The 18,190-nt window shown below is 36.2% G+C and overlaps 1 protein-coding gene across 1 annotated transcript in view; it reads left to right on the forward strand.

Annotated features, from left to right (window-relative positions):
* Positions 1-17,512, forward strand: part of LOC149143758 (BTB/POZ domain-containing protein) — a 76,417-nt gene extending 58,905 nt beyond the window's left edge. The window contains exons 11-12 of the mRNA XM_089453154.1: positions 16,797-16,865; positions 16,979-17,512. Coding sequence (XP_089309280.1) covers positions 16,797-16,865; positions 16,979-17,197 — 288 coding nt within the window. The 3' untranslated portion in view covers positions 17,198-17,512. The remainder of the gene's footprint in view (positions 1-16,796; positions 16,866-16,978) is intronic.
* The last annotated feature ends 678 nt before the right edge of the window (positions 17,513-18,190 follow it).

Raw genomic sequence — 18,190 nt, forward strand, 5'->3', positions numbered from 1 at the left:
CAACATTAAAAAATATAAAAAATGATTTGTTTTTTCAAAATTTTAAGTATCTAAAGAATCCACGATTTTTTTGATAATTTTTATGATTTTTTTGGCAATTTTTATGATTTTTATTGTGATTTTTGTTGCAATTTTTTCATTTTGGAAAAGTTCTTGGCTATTTTCATGATTTTTGGTGATTTTACGATTTTATCGCGATTTTTTCATTTTGGAAAAAAATCACTGATTAAATCGCCATGATGAAAAAATCATGATTTAATCGCGATTTTCACAACACTGATTTGGACCCATGTCATCATTATTGTGGATAAGTAACAACCATTATGTTTCTTTCGTTGATGATTCTTCTAGGAAATCTTGAATTTATTTTTGAAGACTAAGAATGAGGTCTTTAACAAGCTTTAAGAGTTAAAACTCTTGTGGAGAACCAAACAATTAAGGAATCTGCTAATGGAGGAGTGTAAAGCTTTAAGGAAAACTTTCCCTTTTACAAGGAAGGTGGGATCAATAGGGATTCAATAGTGCCTTACAACTCATAGCAAAATGTGTTGTTGAAAGGAAGAACATGTGCAAAGGTTATGGTCCATGATTTAGATTTAGATTTGGATAGAGGCATGCAATACCACAATCTACATCCTTAATAGGTGTTTTCATAGGGTATTGAAGGAAAAAACTCTAGAAGAAACTTTCACTGGTGAGAAACCCTAGGGATCACACTTTTGTGTTTTTGGTTGTCTTGTATATCTTCATATTGCTAAGGAGACGATAACTAAATTGGAGTCCCCTAGTTTAAAGGGTGTTTTTGTTGACTACTTTCAAGGCTTATAGAGTCTACATTCCTTCATAGCGAAATATAGTAGTGAGCCTAAATGTTAAGTTTGAGGAGTATGCACAATCCTCAAGGTCTTGGGACCCTTCAGTAGAGGTTGTGGAGGGAGAAACACAAGGCTTCCCAAATGGTGATTTGATAGATCAAAGATTTGAAAATCAAATCAATAAGGTTCTGCAAGTGTAATTGACGCTTTATTACCTTTTGGTTAAGCCAAGAAACTAGATGGCTTACCTAAACATCATAGGATGCATAAGAGAAATTGGATCTCCAAAGACATCCTTTTGAGTGAATCATTCTCCTCACAAACAAGTTTTTGTATTATGTTGTGTTGATTTTTTCCATCATTGATGCCAAGTTTTCTAGTTATGAGAAGGCAACATGTGAGCAGGGATGGGAGAATGCCATGGTGAAGTATAGCTTCTTCATGAATAATGATGTTTGGGGGATTGTGGTGAGATTGGTTGGGAAGTTAGTGTTTGATTCTAGGTGATTGTACAAGGTGAAGCATGCAATGGATTGTAAAGGGAGGGAGTTGACTATGAGGAAATCTTTGCCCATGTTGCTAGATGTACTTTGTTTAAGTCCATATGTCCTTAGGATCATTTTTTTTGGGATGAAAGATGATATTCCTTAATGGTCTAATTGAAGAGGAAGTATACATCAATTAACCCATGCATGTGGAGTGAAGAAAGCCTTCTACACATTAAAATAAGCACCTCATCCTTGGTATTCAGGTATTGATGACTACTTGTTTTGTTTGGGCTTCACTAAAACTATTGCAGATTCGAATCTTTGTTATCTATATGATAGACTTAATTTGCTTATTTTAGTCCTACATGTAGATGATCTTATACTTACAAGTAGTTTTGAGAAGCTTATAGCATGGTGCAAAACAAGTTGATGCATGAGTTTGATACAAATGACATTGACATTATCCACTATTTCTTGGGTCTAGAGGCTTGATAGAGTCTAGGCAAGGTCTTTGTTGGATAGGGTAAGCATGTGGTTGAGATATGAAAATATTTCAAAGGATGGATTGTAAGCTCATGGCTACTCCAAAGACACAAGATTTGAAGTGTTATAAGTAGACTTAGATTCAACTTTGGTAGATCCATTTGTGTACAAGCAATTGATTGTTTCTCTTGTTTAGCTAAGTAAATAAAAGACTTGATATTTATTTTGCAATGAACACTTTGAGCCAATGCATGGTAGAGTCTAGCCCAATTCATTGGATTATTGCAAAGCTTGTTCTCTAATACTTGAAGGGTAGAATGTGTTGTGATTTGAGGAATGCAGGAGATCGTGAGTTGACGCTAGATGGCTTTGTGGATTATGACTATGCTAGAGATGTAGATGGTAAGAAGCATACTTAAGGGTTTTGTTTTAGTTTGGATTTAGTTATGATATCCTGGTTCCATAGGAGGCAAGTAATAGTAGAACTTAGTTTGGTGAAGACAAAGAACATGGCAACCAATTTCCCTTGGTTGTGAGGCCATCTAACTTCACAAATTGATAGTAGAGTTCACTGATTAGATGTTGGAGCCTATTGTGGTTTATTGTGACAATACAAGTTGTTTTAGACTCTTTGAGAATCATGTGGTTCATGATCAATCCAATCATACAGACATCTAATACTATTTGATCTAGGATAGAGTTTAGAAGGGGGCAAGTGTGCAATGGTTCTTGGGTATGTTCCTTCATATTGATAGGTTGCATATTTTTTTCATGAATCCCCTTGCTAAAAGTAAGTTTGTGATGCTGAGGGAGATGTTGAGGGAGAGACTAGGCTTTGTGGAGAATACCTTCCTTACACACAGGGAGTGTTAGATATTTACCTTGTTCCTCATTTGTCGATTCTTCTTCTGTATGGTGCACTAGTTCTAGTAGAGGCTACCTTGGTTCATGTGCAGTGAATATGAGCATGCAATCAATTAGTATAATGGCACAAGACTACCTTTGTTAGTAGCATTGGAGTTATCTAAGAGAGTGAGGGTGCGGGTGCATGCATGCATTTGATGTGCATGTGCCAACATCTAGTTCTTATTTTAGACTATTGATCCACTTCAATTAGATTTTCTATTTCAAGGTTTGTTTCTGTAGACATTATCTATTGTTATAGTAGGATTTAGATCTTTGGATTGCTAGGGCAATTGCATGAGAAGGGAGAAGGGTGCTGATCCCAAAGGAGGAGTGTGCCATGCATGCATGCCTCGATTATCCTCTAGTGTGGGTCATTATCTCTATCACTTCTATACATGCATGAGGGCACATTTGTTGAGTAGATTAGGATTAGGGTTTCATTGATTCGTGCATGTGACGAAATGAATTATATCTTTGCTATATTTCTTGTTATATAAAAGAGACCTAGAGCCAACATTGTGTTAGGTTGCCAGTTCAAGTTTTGAGCTAGAGTATTCATCTTTTGTATTTTTGTGAATAGAGGATAGTCATAATTGTGATAATTTTGCATTATGTGTTTGTTGTTCATAATTTCTTCTAGTATGTGTTTGTAGATTAACATATTTAGAGATTATCTTTTTGTTTGAGGCTTTTAGTTTTTAAGTTAGGCTTAGTTTAATTTATCTGGCGTAGAATTTGCTTATGGTTTGAAGATTAACACCTTAATTGTGTTCTTGGCCTAAAGAGTATTGCATTCATAATTGGAATGATATTTATCATACTTACTTTACCGAAAGATGGAGAAGGATAGCCTAAACCCTTGGATTTCCCTACAAGATCTGAGGAAGTCTTGGAGGCAAAAGTACTAAAATTGGTGGAACTTGATCTCAAAAGCTTAGGTCAAAGCTTTTTTCCAATAGAGATGGCTAGTTTATATGCTTTTCCCAAATAATCTACATCGACATAACAAGTTCAATCGTATTACTAGGAAGTAAACTAGAAAGGAATTTGTTTGTGATTACTTCTTGTGGATCTAAATCTCCCAATGTGATTTAAAGCCTAAGTTGCATTGAAATGGATATGATAAATTTAAAAAAAATCTGGATACGATATGGCAGGAAACACGACACACACGCACAGACACACATATATAAGAATTTCATATGACCATTCATATTTTAGAATCTAGATTATATCTAAAAACTAAAAATACACAATCAATTATCATCAATTTAGCATAAACATTGTCATCATCATTAATGATTGTTATAACATTCATGATTCAAGTTTCAACATATCATCAAGTTTCTGTTTTAAATTTCAATCATCAACATGACAAGTTACAACATCATCACCACAATTAATAATGCATACTACATAGTACAAATTACAAAATGAACTATCTGGCAGTGTATTTAGTATTATCATTATTGATAATTCATATGGTTGTTCAAAAGTTTAAAAGTTAAAACACCATCATAAGTTACATTTACATATCATCAAATATGTCTTCATTCCTGTTACATTTACATATCATCAAATATGTCTTCATTCCTGTCACTAGGAAGTTCCACATCCTCTCCAAAAGTGGGAGCATTGCTGCCATGTCCACTTGAAGATCCACCTATTGGTGACTCCGCATCAAACAAAGTCATATGTGACATGGCATTCAACGTCATATCCAAGTCAGGCAACTCTGGTTCCACGTCCCATAATTTAGTGGCCCCAAATCTGTATTCCTCTCTCTTGTGTGACAGAAGGTGAAGGTTTGAATGAGCATAGACTAGTTCCTCAACGTTCTTAGAGCCCAATCTGTTTCGCTTCACCAAATGGATGAAGCCATATGTACTCCGGTTCCTTTCTGCTGAAGAGGAACTAGCAACTTGTGACAAGATCCTGATGGCCAATTTTTGGATATGTGGAAGTACCCCACCATAGTAGTTTCACGAATCAATTGGACTTAATCTAGTCTTGTTCCGCATACAATCAATATCAGAACTCCAACCCTCTGATCCCACAAAATGAGCAAACTTTGCACGAATTCTAAGCCTAATTTTAGGATCTACAAAAAGCTTTCTAAAAGTATTTTTAAATCCTTCTACGACTTCTTGGTCTTTGTTTGGTGCAGTTCTTTTTGGATCACTTAGCAACTTTGTAACATAATATTTTGGATTCACTACATAGGCCAAAAGGTGCAATAGGGTGGTCATATTGTTCCACATTTTGGTCAATATATCTTTTACTTCTCTGTAAAAGAATTCATTTGGGTCATTCTCCTTGGCATTTATAACCACCCTTATCTTTATCATAAAATCAATGCCCTCATACACCTCTCCCAAATTAGGCATATCTGTGTCAAACATACAGATCAAATCCACAATTGGCTTGGTAAATGCCAAGAGGTACTCCACCTTATCCCACCATTTATCATCAACAACCAACTTTTTCATTTCTTGTGCTCTATCAGATTGAGATTGCCTCCATTGATTCCAAAGAAAACTCCATACCATTGATTGTAATGCATCTTTCACCTGCATAAGCCTTGTTAAAACTATGATGTGAGAAGCAAATTGAGTCTCTGCAACCTACAGGTGCCAAATTGCCAATGTTTCAACATACAGATCAAATCCACAATTGGCTTGGTAAATGCCAAGAGGTACTCCACCTTATCCCACCATTTATCATCAACAACCAACTTTTTCATTTCTTGTGCTCTATCAGATTGAGATTGCCTCCATTGATTCCAAAGAAAACTCCATACCATTGATTGTAATGCATCTTTCACCTACATAAGCCTTGTTAAAACTATGATGTGAGAAGCAAATTGAGTCTCTGCAACCTACAAGTGCCAAATTGCCAATGTTTCAAATTTCAACAAATTAAAAATCATAATTTGATTGAATAACTATTATGATTCACGAATCATGACATTTGAGAATCCAATTTACATATTTGAATTTAGAGTCATAGAAATTAGAATTTATGAAATAAACTTTAAAGTTTAGGTACATTAAGGAGCTCCAACTTCGCAAATTCCTTGTAGATGCCTTGTGACATGTGGTGGTTTGTGATAAAGGCTTGAATTTCTTTTGCCTTTTCAAAAATAACTCGAATCCACTCAATTTGCTTCCCCATCTTGCTCAACATGAGGTTCAATGAATGTACAACACAACGGGTCCAAAAGATGTGCTGATATTTGCCTTAGCCCTGCTGCTCTACACACTGTTGCATTGTCAGTTGTTACTTGGACAACATTTTCTGGCCCCACCAATTCAATTGCTTCAATCAAGATGTCAGCGATGAATTGAGAATCTTTCATTTGCCCCTCACAATCCACTGCCTTCAAAAACATTGCCCCCTTTGGGCTCTGAGCAATCACATTGATCAAAGGCTTATTTCTTTGATCTTTCCATCCATCAGAATTATGGACACCCCTGAAATGCGGCATGAATTACGAATGGGGCTTAATTTATCTTCCAAATCTAACTTTTCAGCACTCAACATTGTGGTGCGTTTCTTCTCATATCCAGGGCTCTTGAACCCTCCCGGGGCTTCATTTGTTGCTTTTATCATCTTTGCCTAGTAAGGAGATCGCACAAGATTAAAGGGAAAGCCATTTGAATAAATGCATCGACCTATAGCTGTATTTGTTGTCTCTCGAGCATCATTATTAAAATTCCTTTCAAGTGGTCCCAAATTAGACCGCTTTGAACAAACAATTCCATGAGAATGAAGTGGAGGCTTTGATGAAGATGCTCCCAACCTTGTTGGGTGTATTAATTAAGAGGCAATTAAGAGGCAAGATTTGCCTCATTTGCTTTATCATATGCCTCGTCTTGTTCTTTTTGATATTTTGCAAGTTTTGCCTTGCTTAAACCATTTACATCTGTCCTATTCTCTTTAGGTGGGCCATTTGCATATTTGAATCCCATTGCCGTTTAACCCAAGTAAACGTGTTTTAACCCGGGTGTATGATCCCTTATACTCCTTTTTACACTCACTGCAAACCCATGCTAATGATCCCCCTCCTTGGATCTTCCCAACAATAGTTACATATTTCCAAAGTGGTGACTTTGGATCAACTTTAGGGGCAGATTCAATTTCATGTTCAACTGTCTCTGCCTCACGAATGGCTGAACTTGAAGTTGCCATGAATGATGATGTAAATTAATCTGCAAAATAAAATTGATGGGTCACAATGCAATCTCAACAAAGAAAAGCATGTTTTCCTTCAACTAAATATATGGAAAATGGAATGTGCATAGGGAGTTTCCAAATAGAATACATATGCTATCTCACATGGTTTCCAAAAACCCTCATAGTAGAATCATTGGGAAAAGACAAATTGGTATAGCTTCAAATTAATACTATAAATAACATTGTATCTTCATATTAACAAAACAGGCAAAGAATAGTGTGAACATATGTCATAAAGGATTATTTAGCTAAAACATTCAGCTAAATGATTAATTTCCAAATATTAGAGCTGTTTGCTTCCAAATATTAATTCCTCCATAAATGTGACACATGACCATCCCTCCTACTGGCCTAAATATGTTTTCAAGCTATATCCTAGCATTTGAATTTAAGTGATTCTTGGTGAGGCCAATGAATGGCAACAACACAACATTGTTTCCTTGAAAGAACAAAGAGAAGCAAGGTACATTTTGCAACCTGGATGAGGGTGGGTGTGATCTATCAACTCTAGGACCTAGGTGTGTTGGCTATAGATCTAACGAATATGGACATTAGTGCAGACCTATCTAAACATTACTGTCACTTATTATGGACATTAGTGCAGATCTTTATAAATAGGACTTTACTGTAGCTTGTTATGTGGGCTCTGTCGACACCCAGATTCGCATCATGTGTATATATCCAGGCAATAATTTCAGATTTTATGATCTCTCCAAGTAAAGTAACAAAAACTGTTTAAAAGTTGCCATGGATATGATTGGAAAGCAAGACAATAATGCTAGTTAGCTGGGTTATTTCAATTTGCATGGTGTCGAGTTTGTGACAAAATATTTTCAAGTTACAGTACTTAAGCATCATAACCAACAAACCCCTGTCAAATGGTGCATTCTATATCACTGTTTCAATCGTGGAATACAAAGAACTAGCGCCTTAAAGAAAAAAATGATCTTGCAAACTGAACAATTGTTTAAAGAGAAATCCATTGGTATCGACATCACCAAACAAGGTCAAGTAGCCTGTGATAGGAAATTGGAAGATAATTCTTGTTTTATCCATATGTTACAGGGAGAAGATTCTGTTATGGCAATTAAAGTTATGGTCATGAAGGAGCCCCCATATTCCAGTAAAGGCAATGGAACCTCCCTCTAATTTCATAATAAATGGAACATACAAAGATGATGTGCCATAAAAGGAAAACCCTCTCCAACTGCAAAATTCAAAGATTTATTTCCATCCGAAGATGGTAAGACCATACTTTAAAGTGGCAAAGAGGGATCCTCCGAACATATTATTTACTATTGATTTATATAGGCAAGTATGAATACAACGTGTCGTTTTCACATTTAGATATTATACATAGTAAGCAAGATGGTCAATGCTTGAGAGACAACAAGTAGTTAAGAGGACTATCTTTGGTCTAGGACTGTATTTGAAGTCACTAGGAAGCGAGAACTGTCGTTGAAGAAGCGTCGAAGAAGCTTCAGATTGGAGGATAGTAGGATACCTGGTCAATCACTGCTCCACTGCTTGTCGGGCCTCGGCTCACGCACAATGGTGACTGCAGGCTAGCTCCAGTGCTCCACTACTCGTCGGCTCCAAGTCCACTATCCAACAAAACTCCACTGCTCGAGAGTCACACGACGACAGCTGAGCTCAGTGTTATGGTGAGCACATAAACGCGGAAGGTTAGGTTAAATAACATAGACGTCCAAAGTTGAAACCTTCTAAAATGAGCTCGTTCTCGACATTGTTGATCACAAACAACCTAAAATGTTTCTGGAAAATCGTGATCCGTGCCATGATTTTTGGATCTGTATCATGATTTCCGTGATACATATCCGATTTTCGCCAATACGTTTCCAAAAAACCCTGAAACAGCATGGATCCGACCAAAAAAATGAAAAATGCGTTTCCATTTTTTTGATACGAGACATATACGGATCCTGTCCGTTTCCATGGCCTATCGTATTGGTTTCCGTATCTGAAACGTGGATCTCCATTTCCGAGGGTTAGGGCTGGTGTTTCCGACAACTTAGTTTAAAGCTTGTTGAATAGTTCAATCTATTGTTGGATGGATTAGCTTGGAAGTTGCTTGAGTTGAAACCAATGTATCAACAAATTCCATTGATAACCAAGACGGTAGAACCTCATCTATATGGCGTATGTGAAATCAGCCCATCATATCATTTGTCTTTCTTTGATAGATAAGAAACTTTGGTGATTTTTCCACTAAAGTTTTGATGGACAACAAACTATGGAAATATCTTTTAAGGACAACAAACTATGGAAAGATCGACTTGGGATCTTTTATGCATATGTCATTGCAAGCTGAGTCTTGAAATATCTGTCTAGACCCTGCATCTAGGAGTCAAGATTTTCATCTTTGTTGTTGCCATCGAGCTTGAGGAGACCTTTGCTTCTAGCTAAAAAGAAATTGGTGGTATTTGGTACTTCCAAGGATGGTTTTATAGGAGAATATCATGGAAGGGTTACATCAACCTAGTTTGGTTTTAGCTTGACTAACAATTCTCTACTAGTGGGAACTATTATTGGTTTAGTCAACATCTTGTGGACCTCTTGCATTCATTCTATAGCAGATGAATGATCGAAGGAAAAAAATGTTAATTTGAAGTCAATTAGTGTTAGTTTTGGACTAGATTCAACTTATCACAAATTTGGTAGTTTTGAGTCAAAAAATGAAAACTTTGATTTTCAGTGTTTTCGAGGGATTGTTGGACCTGAAATTGACCAAGCTATGCTCAACACCTCATCATGTTGTAGAGCTTACCCCAAGCTTTTAGCTGCACTTTACAATTCATGATTTCTAGCTATAATCGATGAGATATGGACTTAAGAAGTTAGGGTGCCCTTAAACTCTATAGCAAGCAGGAGAGAGTGTTAATTGCATTTTCTCCAAATGTGTAATTTCAAAAAGATGAAACTTGTTGAAGAAAATAGATCCAATATAGGGTAAGAGGTGGAAACCATATTTAACAAAGTCCTAATCCGAATTTGGTATGACTACGAAAAAATTTGGATGAAAGAGATCTAGCATGGAAATTGTTCAATTTTGTATATTTCATTATTACTAACAAAAATCTGCATTTTTTTTCTTCGAAATCTAGGTCTTTTAACAGCATAATATGGATGCCATAACTTAATCGTAGAGTTGAAGCTTCTTATATTACAGATTACACCATGACCATAGGAAAAAAGCAACATGCATATTGCCTTAATGACCACACAAATTGTTTTAAAAGCAATAATTTTCGATATTTCCATTTGCTTTTAAGGAGAAAACTGAAAATGATGGCCATAAATGTACAGAGAAAACTGAAAATGATGGCCATAAATGTCTTCTCTTAGTTGTCTGCCAAAGTTGCAGCAAAACAGCCATGGATAAACTCGCCTTCAATGCTTTTATGAGAATGGGTGTTGTAATAGAGGGGCAAAATACCAAGAGGCCTTCGATTCTTAATCATCTCTGAGAAAATTTCAAGGGAAGTGGTATACCTTCAGCCAAATTGGTGTCGTATTAGATTTGTCAACATTGAACATGATTCAATGCAAGTAGTTTCATTGGACAATTATTAATATTCGAAATATTTGTCTTCAGTCAGCTAACCATGGTATGGTGGAAGCCCTCAAGGAGGCTATAGATCTAGGGTCTTGTTTGTTCGAAGCCGAATGGTGTTTAGATCTAGCAAGGTGACAAGTTGTAAAGGTGATGATTGCTAGCCCTCAGTACAAACTGACATGAGCAAAACAACAATGTGAATACTCACACATGAAAACACAAGAGAGCAAGTGTACAAGCATGAGAAGAGAGGAGATTGTCGTAATGTTCACATCCTGTACACCCATCTGTGTTACTATACACACAATATAAAATTGTAGCAGAGTGAACAAGTTTGACCATGTCTTCAATAAAATACATCGTAGGAAGCTTATAGGAGGAGAAGAAATATACAAGTTTTTAGGAAGAGTACATAGATATGTGCAACAGTGCAATACATATTCTATACAATTACGTACATTAGCTCATGTGACTTTGTCTCATTTACTTGGAACCATATGGAGCTACCTATCTATTTTGATGGAGTAGTGATGATTTAATGGTGTTGCTCTTTGAAGGAAGGCCTTCATTGGGATCTTTGTAAGCTAGCCATATAGGTTTCCATAAAGATATGGAAGCAGCCATTATGCAAACAATGCATGACTTGAGAACTGCATTCTTCTAATTGGTTGGTAAAGCATACATAATTACTCCCATAACTTTCCCTTTCTTCTCTATACTTGTGTTTTAAGGTTTTAGGTGTGAAGATTTGAGCTATACCAAGCTCTTGATAGTTAAAGAGGTAAGAATGAAGTTCTGGCCATGCGATACATTTTCCTCATTATTCATTTTATGGGTGCAACATCAAGCAAGAGCGGATTTATGCAAGGAAAATGGCTTGCTTGTTGATATTGGGAGCTAAACAACAAAGAGAGGTCTAAACCCACAGATAAAGGGATGCTTAGAACAATGTGTGTGGTACATAGGCGGAGACAATATTTTCTTGGAAGCAACTATTTGAGGAATAGTTTTAGTTGCAGAACTCATTGAGATGACAATATTCAATAATGCTAATGCAATATTATTAAAATAATTTTGGACTAAGGCAGTTCAAACAGCAAGCCAAGCTGCCAGGGACCACAAATGGACTGAATCTACCATGATGACTCATAAAGGCCTATTTGAGTATGAGGAGGAAATCATCAGGGACAAAGGAACTTAACCTAGAGATTTCAAAATATAGGTATGTAACTTAATGATGGAACATGCAAGAGCCATCATTAGACATGCCACATTTTCAAGAGCTATGCAAAAGCTCATATTATCCTTCTCATTGAGAGGGTTGGGTGTGGAAATCATTAAAAATGCGGTAGCCTATAAAGTCTGCTGACCTAACAAGCTTAAGGAATACACTTTCTCCCAGTGTACTTGCAGTGTTCCTGATCGTGCTATAGAAAGTCAAAATATTATAAATCTATCATGGATTCTATTGTTGGCTCCCCATATGAAAAAACAGTGTTTAAAATATCGGTATTGGCAAAATATCGGCAAACATAAAAAAACAATTTTTTTCTTCAGATTTTTAAACATATAAAACAATAATGATATTTAGCCGATATGCCCTAAAACTGCTTCTGCTTGGCTAATAGCTTGTATTTCTCGGACATAAGTAAACAGGTTAATGACCCAAGACCCAGTGGTATCTTCACTCCTGCCACCATATGAACCACCAGCAGGTTATTCTAGGTGACGTGGTTTTTCTTGAATAATAGTGATGAGTCAGCCTGCATTTGCGGTTAGCAACTAGAGATGGCTGTCCTCATTGTTGGTTTGACAACTGAGTTATGATAGGTTTTCCCACTTGTGAAAACAAATTGATATTTTAGCCGATATTTACCTGCCAAAATATCGTTTGCCTGAAAATATTGCGATATTCACGATATTTCGTGAAATATCGCTCATATTATCAACACTGAAAAAGTAATATATCTTTACATTGTACAATAATATATTGGTGGAAAACAATCTATCTTCTTAGCATGAAAGTTACTCGTAAGATTTATTTATGTTACATGATCCCTCTGCCACTGCATTGGACATGCAAATTGTATCTTAAGCTCTTGAACACTTTTAGAGAATACGAGCTGCTATAGCCTACGGGATGGCTAGTTCATACCGGGGACTTGCAGTGCATATAATTATTTCCAAGATAAGCATCGACAATGGATGCAGATTTATTTGCCTTTAGATTTATGTTTTGATTGTTCCTAGGCTTAGTGGGAATTCAATTTGCAAGAAGTCTGTTATTCCCATTCATTTTAATTTTTCTTTATTCTCTGTAAAAATCCACTTATTAAATATATATGGATTTCATTGCACTTGTTTATCGATCTCATGGCTAGATACTGCCTATCATGAATGTCTTTCACAACTATATGAGCGTAAATGCCATGTTGTACGTTGCATTGTTTCCATATCCTGTGTTGGAAAACAGAGATATTACAGAAGTAAATATCTGGGAATCTGAGAATATTCAATCACATTTTCTGTTGTAACTTGTAACCATGTTTAGGATAACAGCGTGTTGCTTGTTCAAAAGTTTTATGTTTGCTGGTTAATGAAGCTAGGTGCCACTAGAGTCTACTCATTTGAGTATGTGTTGTCTTTTTATAGTATGGTCCATGGAAGAGTTACTACTTACATCCAATGTTTTAAAACGCCGTAGTCTAACTAGCCGGAGGAATTGCCCGGAAAGTTATGGAAATTCCGGTCATATTTAGAGAAAATCTGGCGAGGATTTTTGTAAATCCAAGTTATAGTTGTTAAATTTCAAAATTTTAGGTGTCTTAGACATTTTTGGTGGTGCTGAATCCATTTCCACCATCAAAAACACGATTAAAACAGTCTCTACAAGATTTTTTGAAATTGTTTTGCCCGGATTCCGGCCACTTTTGGCTGTCCGGGCAATTCCTTTGCATTGGTAGACGACTCCTTTTAAAACTCGGAACCGGTCAAAGGTCAACTCGGACTTGGACTCTGACTCAGTATCAACTCGGACTAGTTGATTCCAATGACTCGGACTTTGTAAAAAGTATATTAAATATTTAATTTTAATGAGAAATCATATTTTTAAAGATTTTCATTCATATTTCCAAACTCAAAGCATTAGAATAATAGAGAGAAGACAACGCTTGATCAAAACATGCACATGAATATATCTATTATATCAAAATGGCACCGAGTGCACTGTCCAATACATGTAATATATAAAGATTAGAACAAAAACACATAACCAATGCTGCTCCAAAAACCAACTCCTCAATGCTGCTCCAAAGATCGCCCAAGAACCTCCTCAATGCTGCTCCAAAGATCGCCCAAGAACCTCCTCAATGCTGCTCTTAAAACCAATTCCAACTGCTCACAAATGCTCACATAATGCAATGAGATAGTTGTGAGGAAATATGAGGGGGTTGGGTCACCTTTATAGGCATGGGAGAAGGGTAGAGGTGCTGGGAAATAGTTTAAACGAAAAAAAAATTCTCTGTGCCCATAGAGTCCGTACTGTCTCCTCACTTGTAATCAGCCTTGAATAGTGGCCTCTGGAGCAGCATTACTATTATTATTTCAGTACACTGTATCTGCTGCATATTTTTCAGACCATGAGACTTGAGATAGAATGAAATGCAATTCCATTTCTAGAGTCCGTTATGAAAATGATTTTCTTTATGCTCCAGTAGAGACAAAATTCCAACTTAATAGGATTCTTGAATTTGTACTTGGTATACAGGATGGGATTTTTGAATTGTGAGTTTAATACCATTGTTTATGCAAGCATTCAATGTTTTTGAACGGGAGTTCTCCAAATCTTGTTTCTTAGTTCCTTTGTGTTCTTTGGTGTCACAATGCTTTTACTGGTTTATGGTTCTATTAACATACTACTGCGCAATCTTCCAAGGTGGTGCTTTTGAGGAAAGGAATGGAATATTTAACATCAGTATATATGGTAAAATATCTTATAAAAAATAATTACGTCATACAATAATTATCATCTATATCACCGTTGATTCTTGTGAAATTGGATAAATGCAAACTAGATAGAATTCTAATAAGTTTTAGTGAAATTTTATAGACAAGAAAATATTATCTCTATGAAATTTTGGGAAAGGAGGCAATTTGGTGGAGATTGGCCCAAATCCCCGACACCTGTGATATTCTCATAATTTAGAGAATTTAGCTCCTTTTAAAGTTATGATCTGATGTGAAGCATTACCTTAAAGAGCATTCTAATCAGAATTTTAAAAGTAAATAGATCACAAAATCCGTAGTCCCAAATAATGCAAATAATTCCCGAACATCTAATTTACTATTTTATCTCATTATATGTCAAATTACACAAATAAATATACGGTCAATTTTTAGTAGCTTAAACCCCAGCTAGTCACATTCTTGAAAGTGATTAACTACTGTCAATGGGGTCTACTCTGGGTGGTTAACACGGGGTGTTGTTATCAATCCTACTCAGGTTTGATTTCTGCATGCGACATGCCCCATCCCATGGATGGGGCTGGATGTGATCCGTGGGCAAATTTAGTTAGATTTTCTCTCACGAGTCCATGGGTACAATTCTTGCTGTTGATTGGAAGCTTTTCAAAATTATGATAATTTATTAACTATAACCTTCTTATCTCCTCATTATGTCAACTTTAGATACATGAAATGTATCTAAATATTCCTATGATATATGCTTAAGATATACATACCGGGCTACCTCCAAACATGTCTCTTCGGATTCCTGAAAACTGCCTTTTCCCCTAATATGCAAACTTACCCTAAAAAGTTGACCAAATTGCCAATATTATATGACTTGTAGTAACATACTTCTTCTCTATGATCAGATGTCTCCTAGACACCATGAATATTTGTCATATTCTTATATGTGAATGATAAAAATATTATGTATAACCTTCTTATTTCCCTCATTATGTCAATTATACATGAAACTCACCTAGGCTTGCCTTGTTGCATGCTAAATTTACCGGCCAGACTTTAGGTATTTGTAATAATATCTAACGTATATGTATTGCTAATTACTCTTGTAATTTGATGTTCTAGTTCATGGGTTTTAACTTTTATTAAATGTCTCTTGTTTTTCTTGCATGGAAGAGGAAGGAACTAACGTATCGAAGCACTAGTTGAGTTGGATTTTCTTGTATATGGTTCTTTCGGATCAGTAAGGATGAAAAGGGGATTCTTGTAACATCTGTTTCTTGAGCAAGGAAGCATTCTTATAATCGTTTTCATATTTCGTTATATGGTGCTGTTGTCACTCAGACTTCAATTTAGGGGAGGTGATATAAAGTGCCTTGTATGTGGTGTTAGTGTCTAAACATTACGCTTTCCCTGCCACTTAAGACTACTGTTACACAGTCATCTTATATCCTTCACCTCCTGGATTTCTCCTGTATTCATCTATGAACTAATATTACTAAGTGCGTCAAATTAAAGGTACTGATAACTAAAAGATAGTTTACTACTAATTGCTCAGTATATTTACCAAGTCGGAATGAAACACAACTTATTTTTTCGGTTGTATGGCATATGGGTATCCATTGCATGTTCTTTTTCTTCCCTTGTCAACACGAATGCTTGTCAACATGAATGCTTTCGTGCTTTATCATTACTATTTTGATAAAATAACAGTTGTGTGTACATTGTGAATCATTTTGACATATCTATACATCCTGCACCTCCTGTATCTTTGTCTTCATCCATACATATACATCCTGCACCAACTGTATTTCTTTCTTCATCCATATATTAATATATTAAACGATTCAAATTGAAAATACAGATAAAATAACAGTTGTGTGTACATTGTGAATCATTTTGAGCGTTGACATATCTATACATATCTATACATCCTGCACCTCCTGTATTACTGTCTTCATCCATATATATACATCTTGCACCTCCTGTATTTCTGTCTTCTTCCATATATTAATATATCAAGCGATTCAGATTGAAAATACTTACAACTAAAAGATGTCTTACTACTGTTGCTCAATATATTTATCAAGACTGAATGCAACATAACCTATTTTATTGTTGTGCTGGCACATGGGCATTGCATATTCTTATGCTTTCCTTGTCAACATGAATGCTTTCGTGCTTATCACTATTGTCTCTTGTTAACATAAGAGTTATGTCGATTGTGTTATTTCTTTCAATTTGTTAGGTTTTGTTTGAATATCATCTCTTTCTTAAGAAATGTATGCGGTCGATGTTTCTTACTTGTATCTTGTTTCCATACAGCTTATGTGTAATTACTATACATTAAGACAGGATACCTCTATGGGTTACATGCGGTCATGGAGTTTGCAGGTACTGGAGCTACATCTGACACGGCATAAATTTTTGAATCTGATATTTCTTGAAATGGTTCCAATTTGTATGGTTCCAACTTCCAAGATCTTGAATGTTTATCTGTTCTGCAGGGATCATTGGATGGGGAACATTGGACAGACTTGAGAATACATAAGAATGATCAGAGTATTTGCAGGCCTGGGCAGTTTGCATCCTGGCCTATACACGGTGCCACTGCTTATCTTCCTTTCCAGTGTTTCAGAGTTGTACTGACAGGGCCCACTACGTGTCAGTCAAATCCATGGAATCTCTGCATTTGCTACATAGAATTATATGGCTATTTTAAGTGATTGTTGGGTTGCATCCCGCTCATAATAACGTCAAGTCTTTTTGCGTTTGTACAGCCTTTCGTAGACAATAATGTGTTGGGCACTTATGCACGTGAATCCCATGCCATGTGTATTGAAGTAGTTGGGTTTTGTAGAAATTTGGTATATGTTCTAATCCGGAAACGTGCTGGAGCACACATGTGACGAAGCATTGCATTTTCTTCCGTGAAGTCTAATAAGGCCAACTTGATGGTCATAATTTAGACACACGCATCGTGTTATTTCTGAATGTTGCCATAAATTATTGAAATCAAGTTATTGTTTTGCTGGCTATCAGTTGCTTGTCTAAGATGATCATTAACAATACTTCATCCCCTATTACACACATTTTTTTGTTTCTAGGCCAAGGGGTCTGTATTGGCACTCTGCTGCATGTTTGAACTTTGAATTACTTGCTGTTCTTTCACTGGCCTTATAAGCAATTATTCCACATTCTTTGGATAAATTTTGGGAAGATAGCTCTTTAACGTACTTACTCCATATTTTATGGCAAGCTTGGGGATACACCTACTAATGGTTAAATTGCTTTCTGTTAAGTGTTTTCCCACTGCCCCTACAAGTCATTGCTCTGCATTCTTTGTCAAGCCTTGGGTAATAGCTCTGTGAGGTGTATGACAACGAGAGCTCCTCAGGCAAGCTCGCAACAATACCTTGGTGATTTATAGAAATGCGTATCTCTATTGTCACAATTATATCCAAGCAAACTTCGTGGAGAAGTTCAAGGGAGGTTTCTCCACATTTGTGGATGGCATACTTAGTAAATTCGTGGTTGTAGACGGTTGGTGACAAAACTAGCCAAATGCCCCGCAACATTGATGACGACCTGTTGAGCTAAATTCAGCTATCGTCATCTAAACAGTTATCAACCAATGCCTGTATTCAGTGTAGAAACATAGACACTCAGATATAAGACTTGAGAGGTCAACAGTTGTGCTAGCTTCCAAAAGAGTCTCA

Source organism: Pinus tabuliformis, chromosome X (genome assembly GCF_031772625.1).
Source record: "Pinus tabuliformis cultivar Carrire ecotype Pingquan chromosome X, CPIR1, whole genome shotgun sequence".
Classification (NCBI taxonomy): Eukaryota; Viridiplantae; Streptophyta; class Pinopsida; order Pinales; family Pinaceae; genus Pinus; species Pinus tabuliformis.